Genomic DNA, 17,748 nt, shown 5'->3' on the forward strand with positions numbered 1-17,748 from the left:
TAGTATTCCCAATATCAGTTGCTTGTTTGCATGGGGACGTTATAACAAAGATAAACTAAATGAGTCTGTTGGGGAAAAGCCCAATGGAGATTATTAGCTAAAAACTGGAGTTTTTATCCATATGCTCAATATGCAGTTAATGAGGAAAAAGGAAAACACAAGAGCATAAACAAGGGGAAACAAATCCGATACTGAGAGCAGAGAAGAGATGGATCCCAACAGTTGAAGGTGCTTCACAAATAACCAAAAGATGCTGAAGCAAACTACTTTGCTTGTGCTTCACCAGATGTAATTTCAGGATCTTCCTTTTTGGAGCTTGAAATAGCATCCTTTAAAGTGCCAGTATCAACAGCCTCCAATGTCTTATAGAACTCTTCAGGAAGGGGACCAGGTCGATGCAAGGGGATGTGCTTTGGTACAGGAGCATCATTTTCAATAACTTCACATTCATAATCATCAGGAATACCCCATGGCTTCCACTCTGCACCCAATTCAAAGAATTGGTTGACACCATTAAAACTTGAAAAGAAATATTATCAGTTGAAATAGAATGCCTAAAGAGCAGTATAATTCATTAAGTACACCTTGAGAAGAAATAAAAAGACAAAAAACATAGAAATGGTTGATTGAAAGACAAATTCAAGTTTAGAGCAATTAAACGAGGTTAACACTTGACATTGTAGAACCAGATAACCCTTTATTGAGAGTAATATGAAAATTCACACCCAGCAGGTAAAGCATTAAGTCACATGAACCCTTTCCAAGAACAGAAAAGTAAGCACAAATCCTCTGCTGTATCAAATACCTCAGAAAAAGCAAACACAAGTTTACAAGTCACAGTTCTTTTATCATATATACTTTCTCCATAGCATCAGATGCAAACATATCACACTAAGTAACAGAACCTTGGCTCATGCAAGACTTACAAAACACAAGGAAAATTGTCTGTTTTGACATATATCAAAATTTAACTTTCAAATTTGATATGTCTGGTTCCAAGGAATTTTATGTTTTAGCATATTCTCTATTTCAGAAGCTAAGAGCAAATAAGAAATTTATTTTACGCCTTACACATTCATTTCCATTCCATTCATTTTTTACCTCGAGATCTGAATTAATTATCCAACAAGGAAAATGCAGGCTAAAAGCATGCATCTTCTATACATTTTACTGAGAAAAGGACCTAGTGAAGGATGCCAATTAGATCTCAGCAACAATGTTTTCTTAATTTTGCTTGGAATAAAATGCTTCTGCTGAAAGCCTTACCATCAGCACTCTTGCACAAAATTTGAAATTCACGCTAATCAAAATCTGAACCAAGTCAAATTCATATTAAAACCAAATATTCTCCAACTTACAATCCTGAAGCCCTACATTGACAACAAACAAGTAGGTATAGCTTATTTTTATATCATTTGTGATTTTAACTCGCACATCATTCTTTTGTCATTAGCCCTACATTTAGAACTTGGATTTTGGTGAAGAAACATTTCATTAGTTTGTCAATCTGTTTCATTGCTTTTTCCATAACATCCAACTACACTGAAGTTATCATCAACAAAAATTGGGATGGAATTTGTTTCTCAATAAATTTGCTCTTCCTTCCCATTTCATATGTATGTTTAGAAGGAGCATAAGATTACAGTATTAGGTAATCCAGTTTCGTCCAGACTCAACAATGAGAGGATAAATCACACAACATACAGAAAAAAGAGTGCACATTTTGTAAACGCTAAAACAAATGAAAATGCAGTCATAGATTTGCTTAAGAATCAACTGAGGCAAACAAATGAAGATTTTCTGCACGCACCGTTCATGTGGCCAATGAGCTTGAGCTCATCTTGAGCTTCCTCAATCAACTCCTCGACCTGTCCACACCCGAGTCTTTTCTCGATCGCCTCCCAATCCTCCTCCTCCTGACACACCTTCAAGCGGTGGCGGGTGAAGCTCTCGACGGCTTTGCGGTACCCTTCGTCCTCCGGCACCGCCTTGATCTCTTCTAGGGTTTTGGTGTAAAGTCCGATCAGCACTTCTCGTGCGTTGGGTACGACTTCGAGGCCGACGATCCCCGTCGTCTCCTTTATTTTCGCCATCATCATCAGCGGCCGCGCCACTCGCCGGAGAAACATTTTTCCGGTGATTTTTCTTCTCGATTTCGGCTACTCGTTAACCCGCACAGTCAGTCACTCGGCGAAATATCCAACTCATGTGATAATAATGCGACAAAGTTTTGTCTAATAAGGAAACAATGGGCTCTGCAGTTCAGCTTCAGTTGGATTGGGCTTATTTGTGTTGGTAGGCCCCATTTGTAGCCCAATTTTCTTGTATTATAAGATCAATGGTTTATTTTTTGGATAATTATATTTAGACCCTCTAACTATAATCTATTTATACAAATCAATATACATTTAAAAAAAATATACATAAATCTATAGAAGGACATCAGCATCATTTATATAAATAACCTATAATTTTTTGAAAATCACACATATATTTTAAAAAAAGTCAACAACATTACATAAACGACTTTTGCTTCTTAATTATTATGGGTGGTTTCTATAATTATATAAAAGATAACGGTGATTTTTATAAATAAACAATAGATTAAGGGTGTACATAATTATAATTTCTTTAATGATTAATTTGTGATTAACTATGATGTCCTGACATACTATCTATATGTGTATATAATAAATAATTTTTTATATTTAAAATATATTATTTATTTATAAACAAACATAAGATATATAAACCAAAAAATTATATTTTAAAAACAAGAAAAAAAATAAATTTGTAAGTATTATTCAAACAACAAAAGAATTGGTATAGTAGTGTTAAAGTGACGTATAATTACTTTTGTAAAAAAATAATAATAATTGTAATTAATTTCTAAAATTATTTAATTAGTAGTAAAATTATAAGATTTAAAGATTAGTGCAGCATTGTGATATCTTAAGAGTATTTAAAATAAAAGGTGTCAACTACCATAGTTTAAAATAAAGTAGAAAAAGGCACTCAACTTAGGCTTCGAACGGATAAAAGAAAACACCTTCCAATAGCATAAAAGTTTGCCATATTCTGTTCTATTTCTACACTCAAAATTATGAGCTGAAAATAACTGTACATTTCATTTAGTTCAATTCTCGAGCTGGCAGATCTCGGCCAAAAATGTTGATGCTCGAACCTCAGTCCGCCGCCGTCTGGTTCTCCGCCGCAAACTTCGACACTTCAGTTCGCACCATCTCTCACTCCGCAGCCTTCTTCGTCCCCCCGTACTACTTCTATTTCAACCTACTTCGCTTTTGGTTTCATGTGGAAGTGCAGGATTAGTGCCGTGAACTGATTTTTGTCATTGACTTTGTTGCTTAGTAGTAGTAATTGCAGAAGGTGTGGCGGCAGAGTGATGAGCAGAGATGGAATTAGAGCGGCGGCGAAAGAGCAGAATTGGAGCTCGGGGTGGGTGAAGCAGAACGCGATGCCTCAGAGATATCATCCTCTCGAGGAAATCGCGGAGTCGGAGTTATTGGAGAATGGAGATGCTAGGCTGACGCCTGCTGAGACTACGCGAACTATAATTGAGGTATTATGTCGAAGAATGCGAATTTCAAGATAAAGTCGTAGAAAGCAGACAAGTTTAACGAAGTGATTCTTTTGACGCACTTCGTAAACTATATTATGTACTTGACGCCAAACCTCTGGATTTCTTTTTCACTTGGGGGGAAAAATGAAGCTAAGGGCCTTCCGCTAGTATTAAACGACTCTAAAACAAGGCTTGGTTGAGTTCACTGTTCGATCTTTGTGGTGAAATGCTAATTTTGTGCAAAGATTTTTGTTATAGGTGAATAGCAAGGCTACACTTTTCTTTTCTGGTTTGGTAAATGAAGACATTTATGACAACATTTTCTGGCCAGATTTACCTTATGTAACTGATGAACATGGAAGTAAGATCTCTTTTGTGTACATGTCGACATTATCTATTATTGAGTGGAAGTATTGTCACTGTCAATTTTCAACTACTTATTGTCAGATATATACTTTCGAGTGAAGAATGATGGAGACATCCTGCAAAATCTAGCGACTGACGAAACCATTGTGGTAAGATTAACCCTGTTATACTCATGATACAGAAAGGAAAGAAACTATTATATGCCGAAATCTTCATTTAACACCACTTTATGCTTGCTTAATATCTTGGGTACTAATGTGCTGCTACTTGTCACTTTATGTTTTTTTGTTGTATGATGTAATCTTTCTGTTTAGTGGACTTCATTATGCTTATGTTTGGAAGCCATTGATTTGAGATGCATCCTGAACTAAGCTAACAGATTGTGTGCCAAATGGGCTCTGTACTTATCACAGTTAGTAATGGAGAAGAGAGAAAGATAACTAGCCCTAGGAATTTATAATTGCCTCGATGTCAACTACATACCCCTTCTTCCCATGTTCTCATCATAGTATTGTCTTCAGGGATCATCCAAGTCAAATGATTTTTCTTAAGGCATGATTGATTGATTTTTAACCCATGCAGCAAGTCATCATCGGACTTGACAATGCAGAAATGATTAGCCAGATGGAGGCACTAGGTCATTCAGAAATTGATTTTGGCATAGAGGAGCTTGAAAATGAGGATAGCTATGATGATGAGGATGAAGAAGATGCTGATGATGGAGAAGAGGAAGATAATTATGAAAAAGTGGGACATTTTTCGTTGGTTCTTGTACCTCTTTTAGCTCAGCAGATTGTTAATCTCTATCTATTCATCTGCAGGACTGGGTTGCCATTCTTGATGAGGAGGATCAGGATGAAGAATTTGATGGAACACTGGGAGACTGGGCTAAATTGGACACCATGCGCTCTTCTCATCCAATGTACTTTGCCCAAAAGCTAGTAGAGGTGACACTAGTTTTTATTAATAGCTGTTGAAATAAATAGAATTTTATGGATTCTACTACTTTGACTCATCAACTAGTTAATTATTAACTTGGACGATGGTGCTGCTTTTGCACTTATTTAACTTAGCATCCATGTTCCTTTTTTTTTCTTTTTTGTGACTATTTGATTGTACAGGTTGTGTCAGATGCTCCTTTAGATTACATGGATCAGCGTTCTACTGGCCTTGCAGTACAAGGCCTTCTAAGACCTGCATTTGTAGAAGAACACTCAGTCATCCAAAAACATGCATCTGATACTGAATCTAGTGACATTAATACAAATCATGTTGCTGGTAAACAAATACAAGGCATTCTGCGGATTAATGGCCATGAAAAAGAAAAAGAATTGGCACAAGGCAATGTAAGTAGGGCAGAAGAACTGGAGAAGGATGAAACCCTGGGAAATGGATATGTGTTTTACGAGCTAGAGATGATTAAGATTCAGTTAATTTCATCACATGGAGATCAGGTAAATTTTTCCCCTTGGTGAATTTCAGGAACAGGGAGTGTACCCAGTTGCATAATTCCTTTTCTTACTTCTGACTTTTGGTTATCAGGATGTAATTTGAGAGAGCTGACAAAATTAATCTCTTTTCTTTGCTTTTATGTCTCAGAAAATTTACTAACGGTCTAAATCTTTTCTATACTGAAGAATAAAGCTGCAACCTGATCATCCGGTTGACGATTAATTGATGAAATGCATTCTTGTATAGACTCTTTAATCTACTAATCTGTTGTCAAAAGAAAAAGACCAGTCACGGTTTGCATGTAAATGTTTGGTATTATGCTGGAGATGAAAATTTATGCCTGACTTTTCCTACTACTTTCAAAAGTACAAAATTGTGAGAAGTAGGTAAAAATGTGCGTGCAATGCAATTATATACTATGGCAGAGAACATGGGGAGTTAAAAGGGCGTTATGGCTAGACTTGGCATTGTGCACTTTACTCTGCTTCTGCATACTACCCTGCTCCTATGAGCTGGCTGCTACTGAGTATATTGCGCGTCAAAGTTACCAATACTACCTGGAATGTGATGTATTATCTTAATAAAGCATTTTTTGATAAATAGAAGAGTTCGAGGTGGGTCTTTTGTTTGCCACTACGTCAGATAAGTGTAAGTCATTGATTTGTGCCATTGCTGCAGGGTTTTCTTGAAATAGAAGATTTTAGGAGGGCTCAACCTGATGCGATAGCACATTCGGCTGCAAAAATTATATCCCGCCTCAAAGCTGGTGGAGAAAAAATCACGCGAGCTCTAAAATCTCTATGTTGGAGATGCAAGGGTATTCAAGTAGAGGTAACACACTGGACTCTGGTGTTATATAAATAGAAAAATAATGTGCATTAGGTGAATGGGCTAAAAACTGAGCTATATTCTATTCAATCTGCTATCCAAATCGACAGTGAAAAAAGTAAACAATAAGATTATTTCTGCCTCCTAATCCTGTTTGTAGACAAGGGCTTTACCATATAAATCCTACTGAGAAACATGCTCCCTAGTGTTCTTAGACCAATAATTAATGCTGTATCTTTGGTTGAAATGTCAGCTACTAGGCATGGGTATATTCACTTGAACCATATAGAGCCCCGGAATAAATGAGGAAATAACCAACTATCCTGTAATCAGAGAATTTTAATCCTGGTTTCTAATTATCATGCTAACAATTCTAATGTACATCATGATAGGAATGTGTTCTTATAGGAGTTGACAGCCTTGGTTTTGACTTGAGAGTTTGCTCGGGAAGACAAGTTCAGACACTGCGTTTTGCATTTAAGAAACGGGTATATATGCATCTTATATAGTGGTATTGTGTATCTTAACTTTTCTAACTTTTTGCCTTGTATTACCCTCCAATTTAATAGATGCTTCTTGCATAATTACATTTGAGTAGTGGAGTCCAAGCTATTCTTGACTAGACCTTGCGAAGCTTAGGAGGAAACATACCAACACTCCAAACAAGAGTATTGTTAGTTTTGCATGTATGCATAGTTGTTAGGAGAAGATCTTGAGGTCAATGATATGAACATTGCATCAAATTTAAACAGGTTCTTGGAAACTGACTAGTTTGCAAACAGTATATAAAACAAAAGAACCAAAAGAAAAATAAGAGAAGCCAAGAAAGTAGAAATCCAATCTCAGTTTGGATCTCATCTCACATGTGGGAAGGGAAGAACGAGAGAACTATATGCTTATTAAATAAAGCAACTTTAGTTTTTCCGACATAAAACTCATTCAAAAAGCCTTTCAGGTTTTAGACCACCTTTGAAAGACTCCAATTATCTCTGTAGCATGCATACACCTAAGCATCACGGTTCATTTAGTATTCAGTGCTTCACTCTTCTAATTGCTAGTGACACACAGATGCATCATACGTCAACGTTAAATGTTTAATTTAGTGGCTAATACTTATCTTCTCCCTCTTATACATGCATCCTTGCAGGCGTCATCAGAGTATAGTGCTGAAAGACAACTAAATGATTTACTGTTTCCTAAAGTCCACAAATTCCAACAAGTGAAAGAACCTCAACAAACCGAGTTTTAGGTTCAAGAACTCAACTTCACTTACGTATCTCTATATTATATGCTTACAGACCACTTGCTGTATATATAGCGTGTATGGACAATCTCTCAGTTTCAGATCCCCCTTTATTACTTAATCCAAGTTCATAATGATGAAACTTTTGGCACATTTTTATCTTTTGATTGGATCAGAGTCAATCAACAGTTTGGATCTTCTATTGCAAAGTATTTTAGCATCTTGTATTACACTTTACATATATAAATTTCATGTCACCTATACATTCGAGGAAAAAAATTATAGATATGGCATGTATATGTGAAGTATAACATGAGATGCAACACCACTTTGCAATAAAAGATCCAGACTCTGGGCAAGAAAATTGCATATACTGGTATTTCAGAATATGCAACAGGTAAATCCTAACGAAATTCAACCCAGAAAAATCAAGATGCTATGCCTATGTATATATAAATGCACTGAACATCTTATTACATTGCATTTGCATCCAATCTTGCATTCTAGTTCAGCATTGATGATCCTTCATCCTTATTCCTATTTATGATTTGGAAGTTTATAAACCAACCTCAGCAAAATCATTGCTTAGCCTCATTATCCACATAGTTCTCATACACCATTTGTGCACTCAAGAGATCCACAACAGCAGAACCAACTGATTTAAACACAGTAATCTCATCCCAAGTCCTCCTCCCAACTTTCTCACCCTTGATCAACTCCACCAAGTCCCCCACAATCTCATCCTTCCTAATCACCCCTCTCTCAAACGCTCCCACCAGCTCTCCCGCCTCCACCATTGCTGCCGCACTATCGACAAACACCCGGCCCTGTCTCACCGCGTCATCATCACATTCCCTCATGGACGGCGTAAACGACCCCACCAAGTCCAAATGCGCCCCTTCCTTCAAATCCATTCCCTTAACCAATGCAACTTCTGAATTGGTGGCACAACTGATAATGTCTCCCTTCCTCACCACCTCCTCCAAGCACCCGTGGCTCTCAAACTGTACCCCTTCAAATCCACCCTCCTCTGTCAACCGATCAACCAAGCTTCTCGCCTTAGAAAGGGTTCTATTCCAAAGTACAACCGTCTTCACGCTCGGCCTAACCGTCAAATGAGCCTTGATCAAATGTGAAGCTAAAGCACCAGCCCCGATCATCGCAAGAGTCACGGCTTCTTCTCTCGACAGGTATAAGGAAGCGAGGGCCGACACGCAGGCCGTGCGGTAAAGGGTGAGCTCGGTGGCGTCCATGGCGGCCAACGGCTGGCCGGTGAGGGAGTTGAAGAGCACGTAAACAGCGTGCACCCCCGGTAAGTTTAGAGTAGAGTTGTTGGAGTGGTGGGTGACTAGTTTGGCGCCAATGTAAGGGAGGAGTGGGGAGGTTGACCAAGAGGGCATGAGGAGGAAGGAGGAGGAGGGGCTTGTTTGGTGGGCGTGGCGGAGAGGGGACTGGACGGCGGCGGAGAGCGGTGGCAGGGTGGATTGGAGGTGGCGGATGAGGGATTTGTGGGTGATGAGAGAGTGGAGTGCGGTGGTGGAGATGAAAACTGGCGGCGCGGCGGTCGCCATGATTGGGAGGCTGAAACCTGAGAGTGTACGTTTGTTAGACAAGTGACGACAGGAGCAGAGATGGAAATGGTGGGAATGGTGGGAATTGTAGAGATAGAAGAAACTAAGTCGAATTCACCATTGCACACCAAAAGAAAGTCTACGTCAACAAACAATAATGCCAAATCTGTGGGCCCTTTTGCTAAGGGCACAAAATAGGGAAAAGTCTTGATCTCGAATTGGTTATGTTATATCTACTTTCACATCAACTATGCTTCATGTAATATAATCTTTTTTAAAATTGATAGATATAATATTTATTTTTTTAATTAAATATTTGGATAATATTGCTTTTATATATATATATATATATTTGTAGTTTAAAGGATTTATTTTCTTTATAATTTTGTATTTTAAGTTTAATTAATTTTTTCTTAATTGAAAAAAAGTATATTTTAAATTATAATAAAAATAAAATATAATTGGTAAGTTAAATAGTTCAAATTTTTTTACAGTATTATTTAACTTACCAATTATATTTTATTGGTAAGTTAAATAATAAATAAGTTTTTAGGTTAATTTTTTCATTTTAATAATTTAAAATTATGTTATTATAAATGATTACTTGGTAAACTTACAAAATTAATTTTTTGTTCATAATTTATCTTTCTCATATTAAATAAAACAAAATGTTTGGAATTTATTTTCTTTTGATTATAACAAAGACCTTTAATACAAAAGTATTATAATTTTTTCTTCCCTTTTTCTTTCAATATTTCTATTTCATTCACTTTTTTATTTTCTCTCACTGAATCAAACGAAACTTGAGCCGAGATGATGTCAATGTGATTCCTTAGATATAATTAATGATGCAATTGTAAATAATATGGCCCATGATCCATTTTTGGTAGGCAGAGTCCAAAGGCCCACTTCCCTCAATCTCCTGGGATGGCTCTCAACCCAGCCCAATTTTATAGCCCATAACCCGACCCACCACTCGGTCCATGACCTGATCCAGGTTCTATCTGGCCTCTTTTTCCATATTATTGGGCTTCATCAATTAGCCCATCAATCTCCAGAGCCCCGTCAGTATATAAACCCCTAATCCCCCGTTGGTTCTAGGGTTTTCATTCAGTCATAAGCTGCTCCATTTTCTTCAGTCACCAGTCTCAACTTTCTCTCTTCTTCCATCCAAATTGCTCGGCAGCCATGGTGAAGCTCACATTCATTCTAACTGTATTTTTCTTTTTTTTACAGTTTTCGCGTGTGAATATCTAGCCGAACGCGGTTAACTTTGCTTATTGTATGTTTTTTGTTTAGATCATTAAAGAGAAGGACAGGAGAGAGATCTGCAAATACCTCTTTCAAGGTCGGATTAACATTGTATATTTAAGTATATGTAGAGATATTCTCAATGCAACTATCAATTTTTTATTTATATTTTTGTGTTATGCGTAATTTTATTTGCTTTGTTACACGCGTCCTAAGAAGATACTGGATTGTATTACGTGCTCATTGTTTGTGTTGTTTTGTATGTTTACAGAGGGTGTGTGCTATGCCAAGAAGGATTTTAACTTAGCGAAGCACCCGGAGATTGATGTCCCGAATCTCCAGGTGATTAAGCTCATGCAGAGCTTCAAATCAAAGGAATACGTGCGCGAGACCTTTGCTTGGATGCATTATTATTGGTACCTTACGAATGACGGAATTGAGTTCCTACGTACATATCTCAACCTCCCATCCGAGATTGTACCTGCCACGCTGAAGAAGTCAGCCAGGCCTCTCGGACGTCCTATGGGTGGTCCCCCTGGTGATCGTCCTCGGTAATAACACTTTCTTAGTTGATACGTTCAGGTCACGAATTAGTGAAGCAATTTATATGTTTTATTTGAGCAAAAATTCTGTTAAAGTCGACATGATCTTCAGAAGTGCTGGAAAACCTATTTAGCTAGTTAGTTATTTGATGCTTGGTGTTAATACATTCGTATAGTGTTTATGGATGAATAGATCTATTCTTATTTTCATACGGGGTAGTTTGATTTTTGGTACAGTATATCTTGTGTCAAGGAGATGTCCAGAGATGTTGCTTAGATGTAATGTTGATTATTCAGAGTGCTTGGGTTCTATGATGCTGGGGGACGCATATGTTCCAATATTTTATCTGTTAGCTGTTTTAAAGCTGGTTTGTGGTATTTTAATAATTGATGTGGCTTTCTTTGTCTTGTTTATTGGTGATGTATATGTAGTTACAGTTTATTTTGTTTTTAGTAGTGTGCTAAGAATTCTATCAACCCATAACAGAGTCGCGAACTTCAAGATTTATTTTGACTTTTTCATAATTATGCTTGTTTGGGTTGTCCTAACAGTGGACCTCCAAGATTTGAGGGCGACCGGCCACGTTTTGGTGATAGAGATGGATACCGTGGTGGGCCAAGAGCACCACCAGGTGAATTTGGAGGTGAAAAGGGTGGAGCACCTGCTGATTACCAACCTGCTTTCAGGGTAATTTTGGTTCTCTCACTGTATTTTGTTCCCCAAGATCTGGCCTCTATTACTGCTTTTCATTTTTCTATATAAGGATTATTGTGGAACTTGCACTTTTTTTCTCCCCTTTTATAATATGATCAGACTTGAGTGATTTCAGTCCTATTTAGTTGATGCTTGGGTATAAAATAGTAGAATGCCCAGATTACTCTTGAGTTTGTTTGGGTATAAATCAAATGTGAGCATACTTATTGTTGTATTAATTTGCGTCGAGTTTCTTAGGTTCATCATTGTGGAATGGATCATTAGCTTAGACCTAGAGATTAAGTTTGGTTGGTGTTTTGTGTGAGATATTCTTCCATTGAGTTTGTAGTTTCATGTTTTTTATGGTAAGAAGTTTGTGTTTGTAAGATTAGATTGAGCTTGCATCTTAATTTTGCACCTGTTGCACTCTCCTTAAGAGAAATCCATCTTTCAATTTGCCATCTATTATTTCAGACTATGCTTGCATTGTTAATTTATTTGTCTAAGTATAGAAATTAAATTTTGTATGTGGAACTTTATTTTTATATCATGCTCGACAAGGAAAATAGACTGCCATCGTATGAACCTCCACTTTGTTGAACATGCAGGGTGGTGCTGGTGGGCGTCCTGGTTTTGGCCGAGGTGCTGGCGGCTTTGGTGGGGCACCTTCAAGTTAATTTTTCGATTTCCTCAATTTAGTTATAGTTTTTTATACGATTTCAAATTTTGATTTGTGCCGAACTAATTTTTTTCCATGAGAATATCACAAGTTCTTTGATGCCCATAATTTTGTTGAATTCTTATATACATTGGATGAGTACTTGTGCTGGACTTTGTTTAAATTAACAGTCATGCTCTTTAGTGCTAAGAAGAAATGCTCTAGCCCCACTACGGCTGCAGTATGGAGCAGCCATGTCTGCGAATTTGCTTGTGCCTGTTTTACTGGTTTTGTAGCTGCTGCTTCCTGTATACTCAGATTTTAAAAGCTGAGTAAGATTGTAGGTTTTAGAACTATGAGCAGGTCCGTCGCTCCTTGTAGGGTTTTGAAGGAGTGGGGAACTTACACAAGAAACAACAAAATTGATGAAGAGTCATTTTACATATCAATAACTAGTGATTAAAGTAACTTTTCTTTTATACTAACTTAATTAAATTGGGTGGAAATAAGATAATAATAATTAATTTGAACATGCAGTCATAGGAAACTGTAAATAGAAAATTAGCTTCATATAGACGGGATTTCTTGTTGGAAAGTTAAGTTTCAAGTTATTTCGGTTTATAAAAGAAAAGTAGTTACTCTAGGTGCCGCTCATGTTGTAATTTTGGGTTTGGGTTTGGGTTGCACTTATGTCGTCAAACTTGATGTTTGTCCCAAAAGTTAAAGCAAATAATAATAATAATAAAAAAAAAAGGATAATCACACTTTCCTTCCTGATATTGTTGTAATTATGCAAAGATTTTTTGTGATTTGAGAAATTACATATAGCATTCTTAAAATTTGTTTCTATCTAATAAATAAGTTTTTTTTTAGATAAAATTTATTAAATTTGTTGAAATTAATAAATAAATAAATAAATAAATCTATATTAACCGTTGATCGATTTATTAATGATTATTGCAAATTAAATAATTTTTTATGATTAAAATGTTTTCTCATACGTTTTTACGCTTTAATGCATATGAAAAAGTATATTTTTACCGTCATAAGGGCAATTTAAAATCGAAAAAAAACTGTTGATATGTAATAATTCAGTAATAATATCAAATTCTTATTCATTTCTTTTGTTAATATTAGTGAATTCAATGAGTTTTGACTAACGAGGGATTTATTTATTAGACGAAAAAAAATTTCAAGAATACTAGATATAATTTTTCAAACCATATGGAATTTATGTTTAATTACACTAAATCTCAATGGAGAGGAGTATAATTATTTCCAAAAAACACATTTTTATTTCCTCGCTACACATTTTTTTGTATTTCGATGTTGATGGCACAAAGTCAAGCCTGTTTGAATCTAGTAGCAAAATCATAAATTCAGAAGTCATAAAATCCTTGATCTACTCGATTTTTGGCCAAAATCATTCTCTTCCTTCTAATTTTCCAGTTAATAACCTCTCTCTGTGTGCAAATCAGTGGAGATTAAAAGCTTCTGGGGCCAGTTTATGAAGGTTTTTAGATATCCGACAACTGAAAATCCATCGGTATTCAATAAAGAAAAGATGATTTTCTTGTAGTTATTCTTGATAGATTTCTCTCCCCCAAGGAACGTAAGGCAGTTGCCTAAAGTAGTTCTTGGAAGTGTGGAGCATGAATTAGATGTTGTCATTGTTATGTTCAAGCTTCTTCAGCTCAATGAAACACTGCTAATAGAAAAGAAAAATGTTATCCACAAGTATTTAGTGTGTCTACTTGCCCTTTCGACAAAGAGAGGCACCAAACTACTAATCGCGACTACTTTTAGGGTGAAGAATGTGAGCTGCTCAGCTCTGTTCCTCGTCAAATATCATTTGCCGTTCTCGTGCTCAACTAATTCACTGCTCGTTATAGCACCCTTTTTCTTTCCCTCATTTCCTGCCTTCAGCCCCTCAGCATTTGCTCTCTTACGAACCGTTCTCGCTCAACCTCCAATCCTCTCCCTACAAGTTGCTATTTTCGGACATTAGCTTCGTCCGAATGTTGGGAAGTTGCAGTATTTAGAAACAGCGTTCAACACCCAACTAGAACAACAACATCGGCAATTGGGAACATAGGAACAACAACAAGGACCATTCCACTATTTCACTTGTAGCAGAAAACAGTACATGTTGTACAGGACACGTATGGCTTATGAGACACATTAACAACTTGAGACACACACATATACTGAAACGCTCTCGAAGGGAAAAAGTAAGATAAGACGCTTATAATTTGATAGACACTTGCGCCCACTATATCAAACCCTCGTATAAATAAAACCGTAAAATCCCAGAAAATTGTTCAGTCACAAGGAAACCATTTTAATTTAGTCAACCTCCTCCATTTTGCTTTCTTCGTTACCCTCTTCTTCAAGGGCTGGCATGTCAGCATCGTCGCCACCTTCATCCTCATCAATGCTCAGACCCAACTTCAGCATCCTGTGGATTCTCGATGCGAAGGTGTTGGGATCATCCAGGCTGAAGCCAGAAGTGAGCAATGCAGTCTCAAATAGCAACAGAACGAGGTCCTTAACCGACTTGTCGTTCTTGTCGGCCTCAGCTCTCTTCCTCAGCTCCTCCATGATTCCATTGTCGGGGTTTATTTCCATGGTCTTCTTGCTAGACATGTATGAGCTCATGCTGCTGTCTCTCAGAGCCTGGGCCTTCATGATCCTTTCCATGTTTGCCGTCCAACCGTATTCTCCAGTCACCAGACAACATGGGGAGTCCACAATTCTGTCGGAAATAACCACCTTCTCAACCTTGTCGCCGAGAATGTCCTTCATTACCTTGCAGAGGCTCTCAAACGACTTCTTTTTCTCCTCTTTCTTCTTTTTCTCTTCCTCGGTCTCATCGTCAAGTTTCAACCCCTCCTTGGTGGCAGAAACTAATTTCTTGCCATCATACTCCTTCAACTGCCCAACTGCATACTCGTCAATAGCATCAACCATGAAAAGCACCTCATAGCCCTTCTTCTTGAGCCGCTCCAAGAACGGTGAGTTTTCTACAGCTTTCTTGCTCTCACCAGTGATGTAGTAAATGTCCTTCTGCCCCTCCTTCATTCTGGTAACATAGTCCTTCAGGCTTGTCATCTCATCTCCACTCTTGGTTGAGTGATATCGAAGCAAGTCAGCCAATTTAGCCCTGTTTTGGCTGTCCTCGTGGATACCCAACTTCAAGTTCTTAGAGAAAGCGTCATAGAACTTGTTATAGTCCTCCTTGTTCTCTGCAATCTCATTGAACATCTCAATGCACTTCTTCACAAGGTTCTTTCTAATAACTTTCAGAATCTTGTTTTGCTGCAACATCTCACGGGAGATGTTAAGTGGCAAGTCATCAGAATCCACAACACCTTTGACAAATCCAAGGTACTCGGGAATGAGCTCTTCACAGTTATCCATGATGAAGACCCTTCTGACATAGAGTTTAATGTTGTTCATTTTCTTCCGGGTGTCGAAGAGATCAAACGGAGCTCTTCTTGGCACAAAGAGGATTGCCTTGAACTCAAGCTGACCTTCAACAGAGAAGTGCTTGACAGCGAGGTGGTCCTCCCAGTCATTAGTCAAGCTCTTGTAGAAAGAGGCATACTCCTCTTTCGTGATCTCCTCAGGTTTGCGGAGCCAGATAGGTTTCTGCTTGTTGATGAGCTGCCACTCATGAGAAACCTCCTTGATCTTCTTTTTCTTGCCCTTATCTTTCTCTTTCTCCTCATCAACCTCCTCAACATCACCCTCCTCTTCCTTCTTGGGTTCCTCATCCTCATCATCACTAATTTCTTTCTCTGTCGTCTTTTCAGTCCAGAGGTAAATCGGGTAGCTAATGAATTCAGAGTGCTTCTTTACGAGATCCTTTATTCTCCTTTCCTCCAAGTATTCCAGCTGCACATTGCACAGAAACAGAGTCAATACAAGAAGAGGTTAAAGCTGTAGTTCAAAGAAGTAATCACATATTCCCACATTGTACAACAATATTAGTCAGAGGGCAATTTATGTACCTGATCTTCCTTCAGGAAGAGCGTGATCTTGGTTCCTCTGCCAAGTTTCTCACCATCTACATCCCTCGTAACGGTGAATGAACCCCCAGCTTGTGACTCCCAAATATACTGCTCATCATCATTGTGCTTGGTGGTAACAATGACCTTCTCTGCAACAAGGTAAGCAGAGTAGAACCCCACACCGAACTGCCCAATCATGCTAACATCAGCGCCAGCCTGCAATGCCTCCATGAATTCCTTTGTACCGGACCTTGCAATTGTACCCAGGTTGTTCACCAGATCTGTTTGCACACACAAGCATCAACATCAGTTTGCATAAGTTCCAAGCATATTTGGGTAGGCGAACGCATAAACTGAACCATAAACAGCTATTCCAAAGGCCCATCTTCTGTTTTACTACCAATCCTTGTCAAAGGAGCACAAACTAAATGACAGTGGTGAGATTGTTTGTACGTGCAGAGACGGTACACCGCAAAGTAGCTTAGTTTTATAACTCTTGTCCTCTTCAGATCATGTAAATCCAAAAAAAAATGGCTCACAATTATACGGATATCGCCATAACACAAAATAACCATCAAGACCTATCATCATTTAGAGCAACGTTAAGTGATTTCGGGACAATCCGGACACGATTTTCAAACCATTATTAAACTACGCGATACATAATTGGTACCCAGTCAGTCTCACGAAAATCTTCATCCAGACAAGTCACAAAACCGCTGGTAGAAGAATGAAAACCAAAAATGGAATAGAAGAAACAAATGCATTACCTGCTTTGGTCATCCCGATACCACTATCGATAATGGAGAGCGTCTTGTTAACCTTATCAGGTACAAGGCGAATAAACAACTCCGGCTGAGCATCCAGCTTGCTCTTGTCGGTCAAGCTCTCAAATCGAATCTTATCCAAAGCATCAGAGGCATTGCTGATCAGTTCCCGGAGGAAAATCTCCTTGTTGCTGTAGAAAGTGTTGATAATCAGGCTGAGAAGCTGGTTAATCTCCGCCTGGAAGGCGAAGGTCTCCGCATCGGCCATCTGCACATCCGCCATTGACTTCAAAATTCAATTATAGACTTCTGGCAGCTGATTGCTTTGAGAGAAAGATTGAGAAACAGAGAACGCTTCGAGGATCGCTTCGAATGCTGAGGAATTTGAATTGAATTGAACTGAACGTAGAGGAAAAAGAAGTGGTTCATATATATTGGAGGAGGGGTTCTAGCAGGTTCTAATATTTTGCATGAGAGGGAGGCGGGGGGGAAGGAATTGGCGGGTTCTGGAGCCTTCTTCTCCTTTCTGGATACGATTATTTTAGTAACAGAAAATACTCTCTGCTTTCACGTTTTATGTTTCTTTCCCTATATTTGGACTTAATCGTGTTTGTGACCTCTCTTTCTTCATCACGATTTCTTCTTTTGCTTCTTACAAACGTCTTTTTTTTTTTTTATTTCTTTTATTAAAACTAATTTATAAAATTATAACATCTCACTTTTAATTATTGGTCAGCTCAAATTGGAGTGATTGGACTTTTGGGGTTTGATCACCGGATCAAC

The 17,748-nt window shown here is 37.9% G+C and overlaps 5 protein-coding genes across 8 annotated transcripts; 2 read left to right on the forward strand and 3 right to left on the reverse strand.

Moving 5' to 3' along the window:
- Nucleotides 1–68: 68 nt before the first annotated feature.
- Nucleotides 69–2,219, reverse strand: LOC105166710 (putative NADH dehydrogenase [ubiquinone] 1 alpha subcomplex subunit 5, mitochondrial). The gene is made up of 2 exons (XM_011086163.3): nucleotides 1,811–2,219; nucleotides 69–481 (listed from the first exon to the last, which is right to left on the reverse strand). Exons 1-2 carry the CDS (start codon nucleotides 2,127–2,129, stop codon nucleotides 264–266), a joined length of 537 nt encoding a protein of 178 aa, XP_011084465.1. The 5' UTR covers nucleotides 2,130–2,219; the 3' UTR covers nucleotides 69–263.
- An 823-nt stretch (nucleotides 2,220–3,042) lies between these two features.
- On the forward strand, nucleotides 3,043–7,620 carry LOC105166708 (uncharacterized protein At3g49140). Of its 4 annotated transcripts, none has more exons than XR_848210.3 (10): nucleotides 3,043–3,272; nucleotides 3,370–3,580; nucleotides 3,839–3,941; nucleotides 4,028–4,095; nucleotides 4,529–4,693; nucleotides 4,768–4,893; nucleotides 5,068–5,400; nucleotides 6,077–6,229; nucleotides 6,635–6,714; nucleotides 7,374–7,620. XR_848210.3 is itself a non-coding variant. In XM_011086162.3 (10 exons), exons 1-10 carry the CDS (start codon nucleotides 3,169–3,171, stop codon nucleotides 7,473–7,475), a joined length of 1,458 nt encoding a protein of 485 aa, XP_011084464.1. In that variant the 5' UTR covers nucleotides 3,044–3,168; the 3' UTR covers nucleotides 7,476–7,620. The 4 variants fall into 4 exon arrangements, 3 of the variants coding, with proteins under 3 accessions (XP_088738955.1, XP_011084464.1, XP_011084463.1); XM_011086162.3 differs by having other exon boundaries at nucleotides 3,044–3,272; nucleotides 3,373–3,580; nucleotides 6,619–6,714; XM_011086161.3 differs by having other exon boundaries at nucleotides 3,045–3,272; nucleotides 6,619–6,714.
- A 162-nt stretch (nucleotides 7,621–7,782) lies between these two features.
- LOC105166707 (NAD(P)-binding Rossmann-fold superfamily protein) lies at nucleotides 7,783–9,238 on the reverse strand. The gene has a single exon (XM_011086160.3). The coding sequence runs from the start codon at nucleotides 9,038–9,040 to the stop codon at nucleotides 8,048–8,050; it is 993 nt and encodes a 330-aa protein (XP_011084462.2). The 5' UTR covers nucleotides 9,041–9,238; the 3' UTR covers nucleotides 7,783–8,047.
- Nucleotides 9,239–10,082: 844 nt separating this feature from the next.
- LOC105166706 (small ribosomal subunit protein eS10z) lies at nucleotides 10,083–12,369 on the forward strand. Its single transcript, XM_011086159.3, has 5 exons — nucleotides 10,083–10,231; nucleotides 10,340–10,388; nucleotides 10,563–10,842; nucleotides 11,386–11,521; nucleotides 12,136–12,369. Exons 1-5 carry the CDS (start codon nucleotides 10,229–10,231, stop codon nucleotides 12,202–12,204), a joined length of 537 nt encoding a protein of 178 aa, XP_011084461.1. The 5' UTR covers nucleotides 10,083–10,228; the 3' UTR covers nucleotides 12,205–12,369.
- A 1,908-nt stretch (nucleotides 12,370–14,277) lies between these two features.
- LOC105166705 (heat shock protein 83) lies at nucleotides 14,278–17,460 on the reverse strand. The gene is made up of 3 exons (XM_088882703.1): nucleotides 16,969–17,460; nucleotides 16,199–16,479; nucleotides 14,278–16,082 (listed from the first exon to the last, which is right to left on the reverse strand). Exons 1-3 carry the CDS (start codon nucleotides 17,246–17,248, stop codon nucleotides 14,532–14,534), a joined length of 2,112 nt encoding a protein of 703 aa, XP_088738829.1. The 5' UTR covers nucleotides 17,249–17,460; the 3' UTR covers nucleotides 14,278–14,531.
- Between the last annotated feature and the right edge of the window lie 288 nt (nucleotides 17,461–17,748).

This window comes from Sesamum indicum, linkage group LG7 (genome assembly GCF_026168435.1).
Source record: "Sesamum indicum cultivar Baizhima isolate 11 linkage group LG7, ASM2616843v1, whole genome shotgun sequence".
NCBI classification, from domain to species: domain Eukaryota; kingdom Viridiplantae; phylum Streptophyta; class Magnoliopsida; order Lamiales; family Pedaliaceae; genus Sesamum; species Sesamum indicum.

Bases quoted from the DNA above. Each gene is read 5' to 3' on its own strand.
- LOC105166706 (XM_011086159.3), top strand. The intron at 10,389-10,562 runs GTCGGATTAACA...GTATGTTTACAG, and splicing joins CTGCAAATACCTCTTTCAAG to AGGGTGTGTGCTATGCCAAG. The intron at 11,522-12,135 runs GTAATTTTGGTT...TTGAACATGCAG, and splicing joins ATTACCAACCTGCTTTCAGG to GGTGGTGCTGGTGGGCGTCC.
- LOC105166708 (XM_011086161.3), top strand. From the start codon at position 3,169: ATGTTGATGCTCGAACCTCAGTCCGCCGCCGTCTGGTTCTCCGCCGCA. The intron at 3,273-3,369 runs GTACTACTTCTA...TTTGTTGCTTAG, and splicing joins GCAGCCTTCTTCGTCCCCCC to TAGTAGTAATTGCAGAAGGT. The intron at 3,581-3,838 runs GTATTATGTCGA...TTTTTGTTATAG, and splicing joins CTACGCGAACTATAATTGAG to GTGAATAGCAAGGCTACACT.
- LOC105166710 (XM_011086163.3), bottom strand. From the start codon at position 2,129: ATGTTTCTCCGGCGAGTGGCGCGGCCGCTGATGATGATGGCGAAAATA. The intron at 482-1,810 runs GTGCGTGCAGAA...AATTGGGTGCAG, and splicing joins GCTCATTGGCCACATGAACG to AGTGGAAGCCATGGGGTATT.
- LOC105166707 (XM_011086160.3), bottom strand. From the start codon at position 9,040: ATGGCGACCGCCGCGCCGCCAGTTTTCATCTCCACCACCGCACTCCAC.
- LOC105166705 (XM_088882703.1), bottom strand. From the start codon at position 17,248: ATGGCGGATGTGCAGATGGCCGATGCGGAGACCTTCGCCTTCCAGGCG. The intron at 16,480-16,968 runs GTAATGCATTTG...GTGTGCAAACAG, and splicing joins TATCGGGATGACCAAAGCAG to ATCTGGTGAACAACCTGGGT. The intron at 16,083-16,198 runs GTACATAAATTG...TGCAATGTGCAG, and splicing joins TCTTCCTGAAGGAAGATCAG to CTGGAATACTTGGAGGAAAG.